Source organism: Mollisia scopiformis (assembly GCF_001500285.1).
Source record: "Mollisia scopiformis unplaced genomic scaffold LY89scaffold_30, whole genome shotgun sequence".
Classification (NCBI taxonomy): Eukaryota; Fungi; Ascomycota; class Leotiomycetes; order Helotiales; family Mollisiaceae; genus Mollisia; species Mollisia scopiformis.
The window spans coordinates 497,727-515,892 of record NW_017263610.1 but is presented as its reverse complement, the minus strand read 5'-3'; the positions used below and the strand labels follow the sequence as shown (position 1 = coordinate 515,892).

The following is an 18,166-nucleotide window of genomic DNA, read 5'->3' as shown; positions in this document are numbered from 1 at the left end:
AGACCATCTGTATAAAACCCAGGTATCATCCCAAAAACGCTATGCAAATCCCCCAGCTTTCCAACGCCAAAGCAGTACTATGATACACATTCAGACCAATTCTAATAATGGCTATAAACTCCACCACCACCATATGAGTGCCCATTATACGGACCCGTACCATAGGTCGCTCCTCCACTGTACACCGCTGCACCACCATACGCTCCATTCCCGTACGCGCCAGTATAGTACTCCGCCGCCAAAGTCTCCTCCGATGTCCCCCACGCCGTGTTCCCCATAGCCGGACGACCCGATCCTGGAGAGGTGATAGCACCGCTTCCCACACCACCATAAAGTTCATGCCACCTGGGCATATCTAATCTCTTTGAGCTCGTGCCCGCATAGTTTGGATACCCACTCTCCTTATGTCCCCAAAACATCCTGTCCTCCCACTCATCAATCAAATCTGCCATCGTCTGCAGATGTCCAAACGTAGCTGGCAACGGCCCGACCGGTCTCCTCAGACTAACATAGCTGGCAAAGACAGCTACCCCGAACGAGAAGGCTGTGAAGTAGAAAATTTGCGGTGGATACATGTTGACTCCGAGCTTGAAATCGTTGTTGATAGCTAGACCGAACAACCAGTGGACAGCAGCTTTGAACATAAAGAGTGTGATGGTTTGCCACGATGAGAACGCGGCTATGATACTGTTGTAGCGGGGATCGGTTCCTTTGGGAGTTATTGCCATGCGGAAAATTCCTTCGTCGCGAGAGAGATTAACAAGGAGCTCGGCGCAATGGAGAGCGAGAGTGAGTCCTGCTTGGAAACCAGCGATGAGGAATATAGAGCCAACGTTGCCTGCCATGCCGCTATTGGCCGTCCCGTTATTGGCTGTCCAGCCTACGTTCAACACGGATGTTCCTTGCGTGCAGCGTGCGGCTACGCAGGTGCCATTACTGTATGTTGAGCCTGTGAACAGTGGGATGAATGACCATGAATCTCCTTTAACACCATGAGGATTTTTGTGCAGGATCATGGCGTAGATTACTCCTCCCCAGACGGCGCCGAGAGGAACTAGAGCCCAGAGGAGTGTGAGGACCCATTTCACTTCTGGGTGAGCGGTACAGGCTGGCCCTTGTCTTTCTTTTGGCGTGACGGGTTTGGAGTCTTCTGTGATATCGTGGACAGATTTCATGCAGCGATCCTTTCGACGAACGAGTTGATTGGGGTTTGTCTCATCGGTACACGCGTAGACCGTATCGAGGGGATTTGAGGACCAGGTGGGGATCTTGGTGGAGCGGAGAGCCCAGGTGGAGAGTCCTGCCTGTCCGAGCAGTGACAAGCCGAATATGATGAGGGCCACTCCAGAGACTTGGATTATGTTTTCGAGGCTACTGTTGTTGTCGTTGTCGTTCAGAACTCTTCCAAGCGTGGTGTTGTATCCTAGAAAAATGAGGGAGGTGGTGGCATATGATAATATGATGCATACGAGGAACGCAATGTTGCACCACCAAGCATTAGGCTTCGAACGCTTCGAGCTGGATAGTAGTCGCAGATTCGAGTTGAATGTCAGTCGATTTTCGTACTGCAGAGACCATCGCAGACTGGTACTGTGTATATATCCCATCGCTTCATTGAGGAAGGTGACGATAACGTTAAGACCCAGCGGCAGAACTTCCTTTGCCGCGTGAGGGATAACGAATCGTGCTTTATTCGAGGCTCCCCCATCTGTGTTGAAATTGTCGAGGTAGATACAATAGAAACCTCCCACAATACCAGCAAATCCAGTCACCCAAGCAGCACAGAGTCCGATGGTGCAGCAATTGCGGCATCCCAGAGCCTTGTCGAGCTTATCGTTGTGATTTGCCATCTTCGATGGTCGCTGCTCATCAGCATGCGTATGCTTGATCGTGATTTCGAGCTTCTCGAGTCTTTTGATGGGATGAAAGAGAGCGACAATGACATACACAGAGTAGAAAACGGAGCTGAGGAACAAAAAATGGAGGTCAGGCCCATGTCTCAATGAGGGAAGATGCCGATGCGCAGCAGGTGTACCGTGTAACGGGATGCTGCCCCTCTGAGAGCCTCATCTGTTCTGGACCGCATCGTCCAAAAAGTGCCTCGCCAACCTCCTCGCCGAGTTTGCATCGCTTGATTGGCACATCCCGAGTATTTTTGGGCCACGCTTTTCCCCTTTCACGGTTTGGGCGTTCGGGGAGCATTGTTCAGCCTCGCGCCACCAATATTTTCCCGCATCGTGCAGGGACTTTCTTTCCTTTTGGAGAAAACATCGGAGCTTTTCATTGGAACGCAAACGAGAGGAGACACTTGAAGTCGTTGTGATTTGTGGACTGAGGAATTGGCGGAGGTGCAGCTTTGTCGTGATAAAACTCGGACGTGTTTCTGAAAGTATGAGCCACTGTCCCTGGAAGCCACGATCAAATATCGTCAGACGCGGAAGAAAGGGGCAGCGTCTGTTGCGAGTTGTGGATTCGCCAAGATGTGGTGTTTATGATGCGATGTGGTTGTGTCTTGAGATGGGGAAATTGGGAGCTGAGACCTGCAGAAATATCGGGAAGTGAAATGGCTTGGCGAGCACGTGACTATAGATCAGCCTCTGATGAGAGCGTCCGTACCTAGGTATACATGCAGATAGAAAGAGCCAGGACTTAGGTCTATGAGGTAAGTTACAAGGAAAGAGACTTCACCAGCGAAGATGATTTTACCAAAGGCAGCGATGACGGGTGTCCACGTGACCAAATTTAGCCCTTTCGAAATCGAACGTGCAAAATGAGACTGCTATGAAAGGTCAAGCAGCGGCCTGCCGGAATCGAAGATGCAGATCTCCGTTTTCTCCACTACAACTACATCGAACACTCTAGGGATGCTCAGACAATATAAATCAAGAGCTTCCTCTCAAATTTCCGTGGCGTTGAGCGCGAAGAGCCTGACGAGTGTTGCTTTGCTTCTTGTGCATCCTCAGAGACTGGTCGACATGCAATGCCGACACGAAGACCGGAATCGTTAATCCAGAATGACGTTCAATCCACCATGAGACCGCCTCGGGCATTGAAACAATGTTTGAAAGCAGGACAAGGAACAGAAGACAGAGGAAGAGATGACGATTGGCCATCACCAGAGCTCGGGGTTGAGAATTGATAAGGCATGATGTTGCAGGTATAAGTACCAGCCCCCCTCTGAGCTCCTGAACACGAGCAAGTTCCAGCTCGCCAAACAGCTGTTAGTGAGGCATGTCTTGAAATCTTGCCTCTGGAAGATGTCGAACATTGGTTTCTGAGGTAAGGTCAAAAAAAGGCTACGGTAAGGCTTTGACTCGTGAGATGCTTTACTTCTGCACCCGAAGTCTGTGTTGGAGTAAGCTAATGAGTATGCATATCCTTTACACCATAGCACTGGCTCTTATCTTAGTCATTATCCAACAATAGACCTTCTTCGTCAATTGCTCCGTCTCCATGCTCCAAAATTGGAAATCGGCATCAGTCACGTGATGACTTTTCTTCCGAGTTGCTGAAACTTGCAAAGCATCTTGATCAAACAGTCAGAAACTCAGGTCATCACTTTCAAGTGATCTCGACTATTTCTCAGACTATACTTCTCACATCTCTCATCTCAACGTCACAGCTTGATGCTCGGTCACGACATCTGCCACTTCCGCAACAGCACCATCGTGCCTTCCCATCTTGCTGAACGCTGTTGCAAAACAGAACTTGCCAGCGATGGCCTCTCTTCTTCTTCTTCTCTCTTCAACTCGTATATACCATCACTTTCAACAGACATCGTTATCGTCAACATCACTTGTTAGAACATACCAGTATTCGCTTATCGCTTCGAGCTCTTCGATCACTATGCGTTTAACCAAGCTGCAATGGCTATGGCTAGGGGTGGTAGCAACCATCGGCATTGTACTTGCATACTTAGTATCTATTCTAGCTTACTTCGTCCCCCAGTTGTCGATCTTCTCTGGTTCCCTATCGCCCGCACACAAACCAATTACAACTGAGGCTGGTCCTAGCAGTCTTATTGCTGTAGATCTGCGCTACCAGCGTATCGCAAATCGATGGTCGTACATGCTGGACGGTATGGATACCTTGCTGGCCGATTCATGAAGTTAACTTGTATAGTTTCTCTTGGTACGCCACCTCAGAATGTCTCTCTACAAGTCGATACGGGCGCTGGCTTCACATGGGTCAAAAGTCCACCTGCTGTCGGTTCAACTTCATGCGACAATTTCTCGTGTCGGAAAAATCCTCTCTATCACCAGCAGCGCTCGTCGACGAGAAAGGACCTTAAGAGATCGTTTGACTATATTTATGGTAAGGGAAAACACGCTGCAAAAGGGAATAGACACAAGGATCATATACACATCGGTGGTGAGTAACCGATCTCCACCAGTCTTTGACCATTTTACATAATTCGAACCATCATTTCATGCTCGTCCTGCGATTCTCATACCTATAATCCATTAGATGGTCTTGCTAATCTTCTCGAAGGTGTCACAATACCGCAATTTATGTTCGGCATAGCAAATAAGATTGTTGAAATAGATGATGGCGTAGCAGGTCTCGTGCCTCATGACAAAGATAGCCTTCAAGACCAGCTTTTCCGTGGGGGTAAGATTGCAAGCCGAATATTTGGGATCTATCTTGGTGGCGCTACCAATCGCAAAGGTTGGTGACAGCATTCTATAGACTTGTACCCATGTATTGGACTTCTAACACTTTGAAAGGCTCGCTCGTTCTTGGCGGAATTGATCCAAAGAAGTACACAGGCTCACTCTCCAGGCATGATGTAGTCGAGCATGACTAGTAGGTTGTCACATAGAGCAGTATAGGCGGTGCTGACTGCATAGCTTCAAAATTCGCCTGGACTCCGTTGGAGTTACCAAAACAGGGACCACTTCGGTTCCTGTAAGCCAGACTTCGATCAATGTTCTCCTTGATACTGGTTGCAACCACTCTATCTTACCTGTCCCCGTTGTTGAGTCCATCCTTGAGCAAATAGGCTTCCCGCAACAGCCACCGGTACCAGTACTCTCAAAAGGATACGAACTACCATGTGCCTATTTGAGAAATACTTCCATAACAATCGACTTTGCCTTCGGCAAGAGAACCTTTCGAATCCCTATCAAGAACTTCATGTATGAGTTAGAACCAAACCTCTGCGTTCTAGGCATAGATGCTGCTCCCGAATTTTTCGTTCTAGGAGGTCAGTACCAAGACTCCCGGTTTCTGCTACACTATGCTTACGGTACTTCAGACACCTTTTTGGAATCTGTTTATGGTATGTAGTGACTTGCTTATCATGTGTAAGTTTGTTCCTCACAATTGTTGTTCTAGTTGTACGTGACGAAGACGACGCGAGCATCTGGCTTGCCCCTGCGGCCGATTGTGGATCCAGCCCAATCGCTCTCGAACCCACCACTAGAAACCTAATCGACTTTGGTGCACTGGCGGTCAACTCAGGTTCAAGCGTTCCAGTCCAAATTAATGCCAAGTCTATCTCATTTACAAAAGGGGAATGCGAATCCAATTGAAAGGCCGATGACGCGGAAATCACAGTGAAGATTCAGCTTGAAGAGAGAGGTTATTGGGTCTGGTAACTTTGTGCTGGAGTGCTTGATCTTGATTTTGTTGCGCCGTTTATTTCCATGGGACTTTCACTCTTCTGACGTTGAAAAGCATCAGATGAATGGAAAGTCCATAGCGTTAATTGAACCATTATTCAAAAGCGTCTCTTGAAGCCAACTGATCTACTTACTCTGTCTGTGGTCGGTCTTATCATCGTTTGTGAATCCAGTAATGATATTTGACTAATCGAGCCTCAAACTTACCATCATTCCCATATGGCAAGAAGGGAAGATCGAGACTAGCACACATAAAGGAGACGATAGAAAGTTATCTCGGCTCTTTATACGCTCAATATGACCCCAAGAATAATGGACAAAGCGAGGTCATCGAACGCCAAGAGCATGACAAAGCCATTGTTCTGCTGTTCCATTATGTATTAAATGCAGTGAACATTGTCATCTGCTGCAGAATAATCCAATGCGAACAACAAGCTCTGCCCTCTAAAAGAAACAGGGGAAACCGTTTTGAACAGTAAAGACCTTGGTCCTACAAGACTCTAAGAATGTCTACCTTCATCGACAACAAAACTCAACAAGAAGCCTATCCAAAACCTCGAAAGCTAACAACAACAAGAAGAACTCGAAATCCTCAATATGGCGTCACCATCAACCACTGTCCAGACCTGTTGGTGGTTGCAATGCGACTTCACATACACCACCGAAGAAGAAAAATCCCAACATCTAGAGATGCACTTCAAAGAATCGATCCACTCCGATGGATGGCGTTGCCTGAAGTGCAACGAGTCGTTTACCATGAAACTCGCGTTGAGACGACATAACGCGGCCGTTCATTTAGGTATAAAGCGCCACCCATGTAACAAGTGTGAGCAGTCTTTCAGGGACGCGATAGGGTACAAGAACCATTATAGAACGGCGCACGGTATTGTTATACCGGAATACCGTTCAAATGTGAGGAAGGTTAGTGATAACTTTCCAAGGACAGTGGCGGGAAGCAGCGACACTCCGAAGAAAGCAGAAAGGAGCGCGTCTACTGATTCGCCGCCGCTGGTAACTAACAAGGTACCTAGGTGGGGGATTCGAAAGAAGAAATGGGTGGTAAGAGACGGGCTGGCGAAGAAGTAAGGGCCATCTCTCTCCCATCCCCTCCTAAGATCTGATTATCCCTAGGAACCCGAGTCCTTTGTGTAGCTTAGCTCAATGGCTCAAACGAAAAAGCTCTTGTGCCTCGAGCTTTATGCTTGAAGAGCAGCGACAGCAAGATCAAAATGAATACACATTTCCTGACTCAAATCAATCTCAATTTCCCACGTGACCTTCCCAGCCTTATTGTTTCGTCGGCCTCAAGTGAAGAGACCTGCTAACGTGTATCTCGTTTCAAGTGGCAGAACTATTACTGTGCCAGAATCTTACTTAATTGTGAAATCCCTCATCTCGTTCAGCTGTAAACACCTGAGGGAGAGATCTTCGAAATTAGATGGACAATGAAGCCTCATCCGAGCTCGTGAGAGACGTGGAACAATACCCCAGCCTCAAGCTTGAGGAGGTGAACAATCAGAGATACGCAGAACGGTTTAAGAATAATCTAGAGAGGTAGTAAGTGTGAAGTGTGTTTCTTCTTATTGCTTAGTGAAGAAAAGAGGTTATATTACTCTTTGTAGCAAGTAACTAGCAACACTTGATACTCGAAAAGTCTTTAGCTTGATGACAGACATCCACTGCTGTGAGTCCCAATTCTTCAACAAATCTAACCCAATCGGGGTCGTTTTCAAAGTATTTAAGAGCCTTCGAAGAGTCGAACTCTTTTCATTGTTTACAGACAAGGAGTTGCTCTGTCTGTGAATCCTCAAAGACTACCCACAAAGCAATACAGTTGAAGAAAGAGATTAACAGCAGAATGCCATTGTCTTCCGACGAAGGACAAGCTTGCTTTGAGATCAAGATAATGGCCTTGTGTATATAATAAGAACAAGTTCCCAAACAATTCCATTCACCTTAAGCCTGCTTTTAACTCAAGATTTCACCTTCAAGTTTCAACTCCCTCACCTTCGATTCTCGGCTCCTCCTCAAGTGAATCTCTACTGCCGGTCAGTATCTTTCATTCGATATCAGCATCATCACAAACACAAATCATCAGGATGAATTGTCTTTGTTACCACTGCGGAGTGATCTTCGAGTCTCGTGCTGCGCGCGAGATCCACATACTTCACCTTTCCAGCCTACCACCTTTTCCACGCCGAGAAGACTTCACACTGGGCCCCTACTACGTACCAGTACCAGAGACTCCACGCCTGGTCGGGCAGCCATATGTGGTATCTGCTTCACCTTTCAATCTATCTCCAACAGACAGCAGCGCTCCAAAAGTCCAATTCAAGTTCACAATGGACCCATCACCACCCACAACACCGATACACTCATCATCACAAGGCTCCGCATCAATGGACATGTCAGAGTACGCCCTGACCCCAGACCACCAGCCAAGATTCGTCATGGACCCATCGCCACCCTCAACTCCCTCGCCTGCGAGATCATGCCCACCCTTCCCCAACCCATTCATGGACACCCACACCCCCTCTCCACGAATGTTCCCCCTCCCAGGCCAATACCTCCCCACCGTCCCCACCGTCTCGAACTGGGCTTCTCACCTCCTAGCCACCGGCTGCACGAAACTCGGAAAGGGATGTCTCAACAACTGCGTCTCTGGCGCTGAACTCGAGGAGTCGTCCAAACAAAGCCGCTTCCCGCTCACGACCCGGGTCACAAAGAGAACGGCGCACGTTAAGGGAAAGAAGAGCAAGTGTTGGATCTGTCAGGGAATGTTTGTTGATCTTATGAAGCACGAGAAGAAGCACGAGAAGAAGCATGAGGAGGAGATGCATTGGGAGTGTAATGTTTGTCTGGATTTATTTCCTAGGAAGTGGATCTTGACGAAGCATGAGAGGGAGGCGCATGGTGAGTGTTAGGTGGAGAGAGAGGGAAAAGACTCTTGGTTGGTCTTTGCTTTGTACATTGGAGAGAAGGTCTCTTTGTTCAGCGGAAATCCAGCAAGTGGAGTATGGTTGGTATAGCGGCTTTGAACTGTCTACCCATTCCTTCTTCTGAACATCGATGTACACTATAACATGAACACTTTCGAGTCAAACACAGGAGGAAAGAAAAATGGATCCTTTGAAAGAAATATCTGAATTGTTCCAATGCAAGTGAAAAAATATGAAAGTGACAACCAACCTTTTCTGGTGAACATGACTTTGGCTTACACGGCTACGCTCCTGGGTGAAATCTGTGATTTAAGTCACAAGATAAGCTCTGGGAATGTACAACACATTGCTGAAGAAGTCTATTGGCTAATGTCTAACTAAAACCAAGATCAAGATCTTCCCTTAGCATACATAGTGTGCCTTTACTCCCTCCAAGATACCATCCCAAGTGAGACCCTCGGAGTTAGTAGCTGGTCTCGTCCTACTATCTCCATATCCCAAGAACGTCTTAACATCACTCTCCGAGGCAACCTTAACATTCTTATCCTCATCTCCGGCATCTTTGACACCACCACAAGAAGACACGTCGGAAATCGCATCATCGTCTTTCTCCTCTGCCTTGACATCATCGTCCTCATCCTCGATATCCTCCTCACCAAACAGAAGTACAAGCATTTCCTTCAACGACTGTTGGTTCGGGTTCGCAGCATGCAACAAGCGAAGCCAAATCATAGCATTAAGAACAAAGAGCTTCTCCTCCGAGCCGCAGCTCCAGCGAAAACACATATCATCGGTCATCTTTCTCCAGTCCAATCTTGCCTCCTCCTTCTCCTTCTTAGATTGCTCCTCAGTTTGGTATCCTAGGCGAAACTTCGCGGTGTAGAAATCATTGCTGACATCTGAGAACTCGGGATACTCATCCGGGAGACGGAGGGAGGTCGTCGATCCGTAAACGCCGTTGGAGTCGAGAGTGATGTGCGCACCAGTGATGTCGGCGAAGAGCGAGGTGTAGCGGGTGTTGAAGAACTTGACGAGGCAGAGCTTGATGTGGTAGGCGTTCTTGAAGTAGGAGAAGAGAGGGTGCTTTTGTAGGACTTTCCAGCACTCGCGGCGCTCGTGGAGGAGGCAAGTGGTCAGAGAGGAGGCCATTGCACCAGGGAACTGGAGAAATCAGTAATTGCTTCATTAAAAGGTTGGCAAGATTGCCAATAGCTTAGCTACATTGCGCAAAGGTCAACTCACGTTGAAGTACTTGCGCGCAATAGGCTTATACGTCTCATAATCCCGAGCATGAAGAACCTCCGCAACTCCATACTCCATGCAATCATCGAAAGCGCCATTGTAGTGCCAGATAGAAGTGTGGAATGTCTCGTTCTCCATAACGTCGCCCCAGTCCTCGATACCAGCAAGCGCAACGATGTAAGTATCCGGACCCATGCGACGGAGGACTTCTTCAGCGACTCGGTAGAGAAAATCTTGGCCTGGAAGGGGCATCCTGGTATTGATCCATTCTAGACGAAGCTTCTTGATATCAAGCCAGTTCTTGGGGGGAGACTTGGTGGGGATGTTGGGAGGCATTGGAGGTAGCAAGTTACAATTGTACTTGTGAAAGGGGTCGACTGTGTAGAGTGCGATGTGATTTGTAAATGGTGCGTTGTGTCGAAGGAAGAGAGCTGTTAAGGTGCGAAAGTAAAGGCGGACGAAATCGACCTATGGTTTTGCGCTGAAAGCGAACTCGTCCTAGAAGAGCCGTTCTTACTCCCGTCGCGTAGCGATGCCCCTGAGTTGCTATTGTGCTCAGGGGGTGAATACTACTGGAGCGTATCTAGGTGGGGATATGGCAAGAAATTCCAGGAACAATAGTGTTTCGAGTTTAGTCGATACAATTCAGCGTCATTAATTACTCTACTTTGTCTAGACATTCCCGCACGTGACCGATATGTTATGCTCACGGGGTGAATACTAGTTCAAGAGTATCTAGAGGTGAAATTTACAGGACATCAAAAAGAACAATAGACATTTTGTGCAATTCGTGTAGTTCAGCGTCGACAATGGTTCCATGCTTGTCCAGACATTCACATATGACTAATATACAACGACCGGCGACTATCCACAAAGAAGTGATTCTTTATCCTTGTCACTCTGAGGAAAGTTCTGAGAACATGCTTGTCACAATACAAAGACACTGTTGAACTGAAGCACGAGTTAACTTCTTTGCTTTGATCTGAAGACTGTTTGTCTCGACATGCTTGTTGTCACAAGAGGATAGATGCATGCCGGAATTTAAGATGTTCACTCAGCGAAGACCTTTGAATCAGAGAGACATTGAACTCCTAGTCTCATCAAAGTTTCCAAGCGTGATGTCGAGGTCGGTCTCTTGCCGAACTCAAGTCACCTACTTCTGCTAACACCATTGAGAATCTTTGCACGGCAACTGCATACCAAGAAGTAGACAATACAGGGTATGGTATTAAATAAATCTACAAGATGCTTTTCTAGAAGAGCTGGTCAGGGGTCAAAATGGACCTCGACACAAAAGGTAATTCCAGAACACCCACGAGACATGACAATCATAACCGTCGTAACATTCGTACCTAGTATCTATCGATACTATCCATATCATATCTATCCCAAGGGATCAATCAATATGCTTAAGAGCGCCGTTGACCCATGCAAACTAGTGCTCCCCTTTCTCCTTAGGTCTTGACCCAGTCCAGCCAAAAATCAATATACAGAGTCCACGCCATGCTCCATGCTTATAGATCTACTCCAGCGTGATATACTGATTATTGGTTGACGACATCCCTGATACTCCATCGCCATTCCTCTCCTCCTCTATCAACGATGGCACCAACCCATTTCTCGCACTTCCTACGCCACCTCTCCTCTTCTTCTCTCTGTCGCTTGACGAACTCGGGCCCGACATCAAACTCCTCACCCACAAGCCAATCGTCTTTCAGGCCACTGGCCCCTTCGCTTTTTCTGCCACCGACTTCTTCAGCTTCTTTGGTGGGGTTATCCTCAAGGTCGGGTACGTCCTTGAAGACATCTTCCTCATCATCAAAAGCGTCGAAACCGTCCATTGTGTCACCGGCATCGCTCTTGCCTCGAGACGGTTGAGTAGGCATCTTGAGCCAGCACATTCGCAGAGGATCAAAGACTATACGAAAATTAGTTTTTTGGGCTCTTGGAACAACCATCGGGAAGAAGATTGGACACGAGGCAGAAGTCTCGTTGCATCCTTAGCCTATAGAGAGAGGAGTATGAAAAATGGAGAGTATTGCTTACCCATTCCGCCAACAACTTGTACATTTTGCGACGAGTTGACATTCTGGATGAGGGCTGGCCGTGGTGTGCTATTCTCCTTCTCGCGATAGATCTGATGGTCTTTTTCACGGAAGTAATGAGAGGGAACAGATGCCGTGGATGGAGTGGATACTTGGTCAAAGGGGCTGAGGTCGTTCTCATTACCCTCCCAGCGATACGTGGAGGGATTATACCACATTCCTTTGACAGCTGACAAAGTGTTAATGATCGTCAAGCAAGCCGAAACAAATAACTCACATTTTGCATTGTTCAAGTTACCCAGCGGCTTAATCAGCTGAGGCTTTTGTGGAGGGCCTCGAGGTTTCTTTGGTTTTAGGCCTTGCGCATGAACATTGCTCAATCCTGTCGTTGCAGCCACTTTTGCTTTCCATTGATTGGTTAAGGCAGCGAGAGGAGCACCTTGAGCGGAAGGAGCACGTTGTGCAAGTGAGTGTTCTCTTGCCATGCGACTAGCATTTGTATCCCGAGCAAATCGGGGCAATTCATCTCTCGATCTGGCGGAGTATGGTGTGAGTGGAGCCGGCGTTGTGGTTCGAGATGGCAAGGTTTCCTGGTGGATTTTGTTGCGCAGGGCTGACTGCTTTGGTGGGCCACGACCAACAGGCTCTTTCATGAAGCGTTGTTCGGTGTCTCGAGATGTAGGTAGATCATCAAACCCGTCCAACTCGAATCCATCACCAAAGTGCCTACGTCTTACAGGCTTTGTGATCTGTCGCTTGACGGCCGCATCCTTGGCCAATGCTTCCGCGCCCCTGCGTCGGGGGCTTGGCGACCTCATAGTTGACCTCGAAACGGCTCGAGAGGACGGCCGCAGCTCGAAACTGGCATTAGAAGATTCGGAATCATGACGGCGGAAGTGACGTGAGGTTTTGATTGTGACATGGTGGGACTGGGAACCTGATGCACCTGCTGGTAGAAAAGGTACGGGATTCTTTCTGGCATGGGACATACTTGATTCGGCTCCGGAACGATCACGCTCGACGGGAGTCTTGGGCCGAGACACTGAGTTAGGTCTGCTGCTATCCGTACGGGAAGGCGGTCTCTCATAGCGTGAGCCTAATGGTTTCGCTGGCGATTGAGGATATGATCGCATGGTGGGCATCGATCGCTTCAGCTTCAATAGCTGCGCATTGGTCGTTGTCGGTTCATTGCGAAGAGCGGTGATAGATGGCTTGGATCCTAGGTCTCGTCTGCGCGGTGTCGAAGGAGGTAATGAGTGTACTGATGAGGGTGTAGTAGGTGTTGCTATGCTATTGATAGATGATTGAGCCGAATGGCCCCCAAGCCTCGATTGTGATCTGCGTGTGCTTTTGAGGATTGGCCCACCACTTTCAGAAACAGGTTCGAGAGCAGAAGGTGCACGTTCGTGACCAATCAGTGGACGAGGAAGGCGCGATGGGCCAGCCGACGCAGGCTTGTTGTTAGTAAAAATCAATGAGACCGCCGTTTTTGGTCGTGTCGGACTTGTCTGACGAGTAGTCTTCAGCTTGATGTTGCGATTGAGAGTGAGCTTGCTAGAGTCAAACACATCTCCATCTCCAATCTCAAGGCCAGACAAGAAATCCTCCTTAACTTCTGCAGCTTTACTTGCTGGCTTGTCTTCGAGCTGATGATCAGGCGACCGATCCTGCTGTCTTCTCTTCAAGATATCCTCGAATGGAATTGGCCCGGTTGGTAGTACAAGCCCATCAAGACCTTCGTCCTCACTTTCAATTGTCAGCGAGCTGGATACGCTGGGACTAAGAGCAGATGCAGAAGAGCTTCTATTGGATGTACGATCTCGTTTGCCACCATTTCTCGTTCCAAGACTACCACCTTCGCCCCATTCGTCGAAATCGTCTTGCGAACTCGCAGGTGTCTTGGGGATTTCCCGACGAGTGGACAGCTTCAGAGGCTCGCCATCTGTAGGCAGTTGAAGGTCTTCTTCGAAGTCGTCCTCGGCTTTCGCGGACTTTTCTCCCTTCTGTGGAGTGGGCGGAGTTATAAGAGGTATCAATCTCGGTACTTGGCGGCTCTTCACGACCTTGATTGTATCCCCTCCATCTCCGAAGAAGTCATCCTCTTCTTCATTACGGAAACGGTCAAGAAGATTGGATGAGGCTGGCTTTGGCCTTAGATCGGGTCGTGGGCTTATGTTGAATTTGGGTGCGGGCTGGAGATGTTTCACTGGACTTGCTTGCGTTGATGTGGGACCGCTCACTTGTCGCAGCGCATCCGGGAAGTTTGAGCCATCCTGTCGCTTTATCTGCAATCCGCCATCCATAGGTAGTTCCAGATCTCCATCTTCCCAGTCTTCTTGGATCATCTTTTTGATCTTTCTGCCTCCAAGTCGTTTTATGGTGCCGCCCAACAGAGCCGAAGCAGGAACGTTTTGTGGTATGGGGATGCCGGCTTTGGTGGCTGTCGCTATGGCATCGATGGTCGAGCGTTCGTCATCTCCGGGCACATGAACTTGCTTTTCCTCATCTCCGTGATTCGAATCGAAGTCTGATCGAATAGATAACCTGGATGATATAGAGTCTCTGTGCTGTGAAGCTGAAGTGGTAGCTAATGACGCGCTCCGAAAGGTGAGATCGTCTCCTCCAATCTCCAAATCGTCGTCGTCCCAATTCTCCATTGGTTCCGGCTCCACCGCTTTGCGCGGTCTCAACGTCAGTTGATTCATGTTTTCGGTGTATTCTTTGTATGCTGATTTGCGCGGAATGGTTTGAATGTCGATTGTTTTCGCGCGTTCGGTTTAGTTCTCAACAAAACTTCGAAGCCGTAACGGACATTGATCGCGCAATTATCGAGGTAACGGAGTCATGGTCGTATGGTCGGCGAATATCAGCAGTCTTGTGTTGTACTTGTGCCCGTGATAGGTTTCAGTAGTGGAGTTTTGCGCTATGTCGTTACTGTGAGGTGAGCTGTCGTTTGGTGGCCCAGTTTTCGAGATGTACGTATTCCTCCAGCGGTCGCACTTGCTCCCCGCCTACAGGCAAGCTGTCGTCGTGCTGGTCGGCAGTATCTCGAGATACCAGAATATGTGATTGAAGTTTGGAGTCGAGAAAATCTGGTTGTCGGACTGGTACGTATGGATTGTGATGTTCGAGATGGCTGGTCGTTGTCGGTCTGTAGGTGGCTGGATCTTGAATTTCCCCGCTTGGACCAACCGAGTTAGCGCAAAACGCGACTTTGACGCGGTTTCGCGACGCTGCCTGATCAACGAACGAAAATATACTTCGAAAAGATTACTTCACTCCCGCCGCGAAGGGTGATGAAACTTCCCAGATGAAAATTCGAAGGATCCGAAATTGGACTTTCTGACTTCTTACCCTGTTCTCACTTTCATCTTTGCCTTGTTTCACCACCTGGCTCCGTTCAGCCCGGTCGACGCAAAATGCTGCTAAGGCTTCCCCGCCTTGACCTTCCCTCCGAGGAGGACGCATTTGTGCTGGTGCACGTTTCTTCCGCGGGCCCTCATCCATTAGATGTCAAGCTGATTGGCACCGACAACGAAAACGCTTTTGCGGTCTCATGTAAGGTAGCCACAGGATCGACCTGGCCGGGTTAACCCTTGACCTCCAATTTCATGCGTTAATCCGGGGACTAATCTATTCTCGGTCTTTTAGTGAACAGTTCTCAGACCTTGAAGCTTAGACACAAGACGTCAAAATTGAATGAGGCTCAATGGGATTACGTGTTGTCAGTCATTCTTCTGGGGGCGGCGCAGGGCGAAGAAGATCCTGCCTTGCTAGAAGACGTTGAGGCTGTTGCAAAAGTGGAAGAGGACACTCTTGTGGTCATCATACGGAGGACCATCGAAGGTATTACGGTACGGCAGATACAATCCTATTACGGTTCGAAGATCCTAGCTGACCTTCATCTCAGCAACCACTAGGATCTATCTCACTCTCCAAAGACGATGATGAGGGTGAAGATATCGACCTCTTCGAGTGGTGCGGCGTAGCAAACAAAGCAAAAGACACCTCTAATGACGAATTGCAAAGCCTGAGAACGACGCTCGGGTCGAAGGATGAAGAAATCAGGAAGCTGCAAGACAGCCTCGCAGAGCTCACGCAGCTCAAGAACGACAACGAGACACAATTGTTGGAGAAGTTCTCCCTCTTGCTGAACGAGAAGAAGCTCAAGATTCGAGACCAGCAGCGCCTGCTCGCGTGCTCCAATGTCGATCCTGCGAAGCTTGCTGAAGTAGAAGCAAGCCGCGAACCCGTTAGCTTGCATTCTCCAGGTCCTTCCAGAAAAGGGAAAAGAAAAGCAAAGGAGAACATTGAGAGTGACGATTCAGATGCGGGCTTTGAGAAGATGGAAGTCGATGATGCACCCGCGGAGGAATCAGAAGGAGAAGAACAAGCACAAACTCCAGACGACTCGACAGCAGACGAAGCTGAATCTGATGATGAACCTCCGGCACCTCCTATCAGAAGAGCTGCGGCAAGTACTAAAGGGAAAGAGACTGCGACCATACCAGCCGACGAAGATCCCATCCTTCCTCCGAAGAGAGACTTGCCGTTCAACGGAAAACCAGCAGCGGCCTCGAAGCCAGAACCAACCTCTTCAAGCTCGAAGACTGCAGCGGCCGATGATGGATCAGAGACAGATTCAGATGATGATGAGTTATGAGTTACGAATTACGATAGTAATGGATATGACGACCTTACGAAAGCACATCATGATTGTTTCTGCAGTGATGCTGTGACGCGTTTTAAACCTACAAGAGCCGCTGTTATGGGGTTGGGAGCGAGAAGTCTGTTCCCAGCTTTCGTCGGGCCCCATGGACGTCATCAGAGACTTTTTAAGCCCTCATTTCTATGTCTGCTCTCTCGCTGGGTCTTTGTGGACATGTTGATTGTAAGCGTGCAGCGAAGGTATGGTTGATTTGCTCTCTGGCAGTACAACGCGTCGTTGGAGTCGCTCCTTCCTTTCTTTCGAGAGCACATATCAACCATTTCTTTACCTTCGCACGCATTGGCCACGCGCATTCAGAAGACTCGACCAATGGATCAGCCTCGAAACAATTCTCGAATTTTCAGTCCCGAGGATGAGTCCTTCCACAACACGCAAGACAACTTTCTCTACAGCCGACCTGCTGATTGCTTGATTCTCAACCCTACCTGTGGCACCGTTCATCTCAGCATATTCGATGCCGCCCACCCTGACGAGCCACAGCCAGATTCCGAATCAATTGTGGTATCCATTCATGGATCATGCGTGATCGAATCTGCGGATGGGTCCGCTATAGCCGGATAGGCGGGATCATTCGCAGAAAGCAGTGTCAGTTGTGCCTCCTATCGATGAGATCCATCAGCTGATAGTCATTCAGCCATCAAATTTCCAGTGCCTTGTCCCCAATCAAGCAAAGCAAACAGTCCAGTCCGCGATCCTATACGCAGCTATGAAAGCAATCCTTGCTTTTGCAAAGCTAGCCCTCGTCGGATTCGACCTTCAACGACTTATTATAATGACCGATTGCAGATATCTGATAGAGGGTGTTACAACGGAGTTCTGGCAGCGGGCCGGGACAGACCATGGCGAAGCTCCAAGATATCCACTTGACAATGTGTTGGAATGGCAAGAATTGTACCGCAGGATTCAGAGCATGGAAGTCAGGAACATGTAGGTTGTATTTTGGCTCGTGGCGACGAAAGATATCGAGAATGCGGCGGGCCTTTCGAGGGAAATTGTCAAGCGAGCTTGGGATAACGTTGCTGGTGTCGAGCATAACAGCACGAACCATCTTGACCCGGACAGCGCAGAACCACACGGCGCGTGTATATATCACTGGAAATTTATTGCACCGACCAGTCCAGAGGCACAAGATCTTGTACGCCGCATTGGCCTCAAGTTTCCGGTGGCAGACGAGCCTGCAGGAGTTTTTCATCCTATACGCCGTCTTGTGACTACGGGAAAGGATACAGTAGAGAATTTTGTGCTACTCTTCGGCCCAACTTGGGATGGAGCATACGATGTCAGGAAACAATGGGAGGAAGTCAGAACGACTATACTCTTGGACCCTCGCTCGCGGGCTCAGATGTTAGGACGACCTTACGAAATCGAAGACTTGCTGTGGAACCCTAGACCACCAACGGCACACGAAGAAGAGCGGTTGAGAGAGGCTACAACTCTGGCGACAGACGAGGCCCTTCGGACATTGGAACAAATGCTGACGCCAGAGTTGATTCTCTCTCAGCCCACAAACTCTTCCATCCCATAGTCTACGATCCTTAAAGGCAGAACCCGCCTTTCACGTTGCTTTAATTACTCGGCACCTCTTCA

At 48.6% G+C, this 18,166-nt stretch overlaps 8 protein-coding genes across 8 annotated transcripts; 5 read left to right on the top strand and 3 right to left on the bottom strand.

Moving 5' to 3' along the window:
- Positions 1–323: 323 nt before the first annotated feature.
- On the bottom strand, positions 324–1,631 carry LY89DRAFT_570173 (uncharacterized protein; the record flags this gene model as incomplete). Its single annotated transcript, XM_018208585.1, has 1 exon — positions 324–1,631. A coding segment is annotated over one exon (1,308 nt), but the record flags the coding sequence as incomplete, so codon positions are not given.
- Positions 1,632–3,846: 2,215 nt separating this feature from the next.
- Positions 3,847–5,534, top strand: LY89DRAFT_741391 (acid protease; the record flags this gene model as incomplete). Its single annotated transcript, XM_018220704.1, has 7 exons — positions 3,847–4,078; positions 4,123–4,371; positions 4,492–4,668; positions 4,728–4,806; positions 4,851–5,206; positions 5,258–5,281; positions 5,338–5,534. The coding sequence occupies 7 exons, from the start codon at positions 3,847–3,849 to the stop codon at positions 5,532–5,534; spliced, it is 1,314 nt and encodes a 437-aa protein (XP_018063451.1).
- A 687-nt stretch (positions 5,535–6,221) lies between these two features.
- On the top strand, positions 6,222–6,776 carry LY89DRAFT_676464 (uncharacterized protein; the record flags this gene model as incomplete). The annotated part of the gene is made up of 3 exons (XM_018213585.1): positions 6,222–6,545; positions 6,656–6,706; positions 6,756–6,776. 3 exons carry the CDS (start codon positions 6,222–6,224, stop codon positions 6,774–6,776), a joined length of 396 nt encoding a protein of 131 aa, XP_018063450.1.
- Positions 6,777–7,723: 947 nt separating this feature from the next.
- On the top strand, positions 7,724–8,757 carry LY89DRAFT_676463 (uncharacterized protein; the record flags this gene model as incomplete). The annotated part of the gene is made up of 2 exons (XM_018213584.1): positions 7,724–8,537; positions 8,723–8,757. 2 exons carry the CDS (start codon positions 7,724–7,726, stop codon positions 8,755–8,757), a joined length of 849 nt encoding a protein of 282 aa, XP_018063449.1.
- A 205-nt stretch (positions 8,758–8,962) lies between these two features.
- On the bottom strand, positions 8,963–10,273 carry LY89DRAFT_763676 (uncharacterized protein; the record flags this gene model as incomplete). The annotated part of the gene is made up of 2 exons (XM_018221604.1): positions 8,963–9,724; positions 9,806–10,273. Coding segments are annotated over 2 exons (1,227 nt in total), but the record flags the coding sequence as incomplete, so codon positions are not given.
- Positions 10,274–11,022: 749 nt separating this feature from the next.
- On the bottom strand, positions 11,023–14,555 carry LY89DRAFT_658171 (uncharacterized protein; the record flags this gene model as incomplete). Its single annotated transcript, XM_018212463.1, has 4 exons — positions 11,023–11,723; positions 11,852–12,079; positions 12,128–12,958; positions 13,217–14,555. The coding sequence occupies 4 exons, from the start codon at positions 14,553–14,555 to the stop codon at positions 11,350–11,352; spliced, it is 2,772 nt and encodes a 923-aa protein (XP_018063447.1). The 3' UTR covers positions 11,023–11,349.
- Positions 14,556–15,269: 714 nt separating this feature from the next.
- Positions 15,270–16,513, top strand: LY89DRAFT_741387 (uncharacterized protein; the record flags this gene model as incomplete). Its single annotated transcript, XM_018220703.1, has 3 exons — positions 15,270–15,408; positions 15,502–15,704; positions 15,761–16,513. The coding sequence occupies 3 exons, from the start codon at positions 15,270–15,272 to the stop codon at positions 16,511–16,513; spliced, it is 1,095 nt and encodes a 364-aa protein (XP_018063446.1).
- Positions 16,514–17,285: 772 nt separating this feature from the next.
- LY89DRAFT_741386 (uncharacterized protein) lies at positions 17,286–18,104 on the top strand (the record flags this gene model as incomplete). Its single annotated transcript, XM_018220702.1, has 2 exons — positions 17,286–17,506; positions 17,642–18,104. The coding sequence occupies 2 exons, from the start codon at positions 17,286–17,288 to the stop codon at positions 18,102–18,104; spliced, it is 684 nt and encodes a 227-aa protein (XP_018063445.1).
- Between the last annotated feature and the right edge of the window lie 62 nt (positions 18,105–18,166).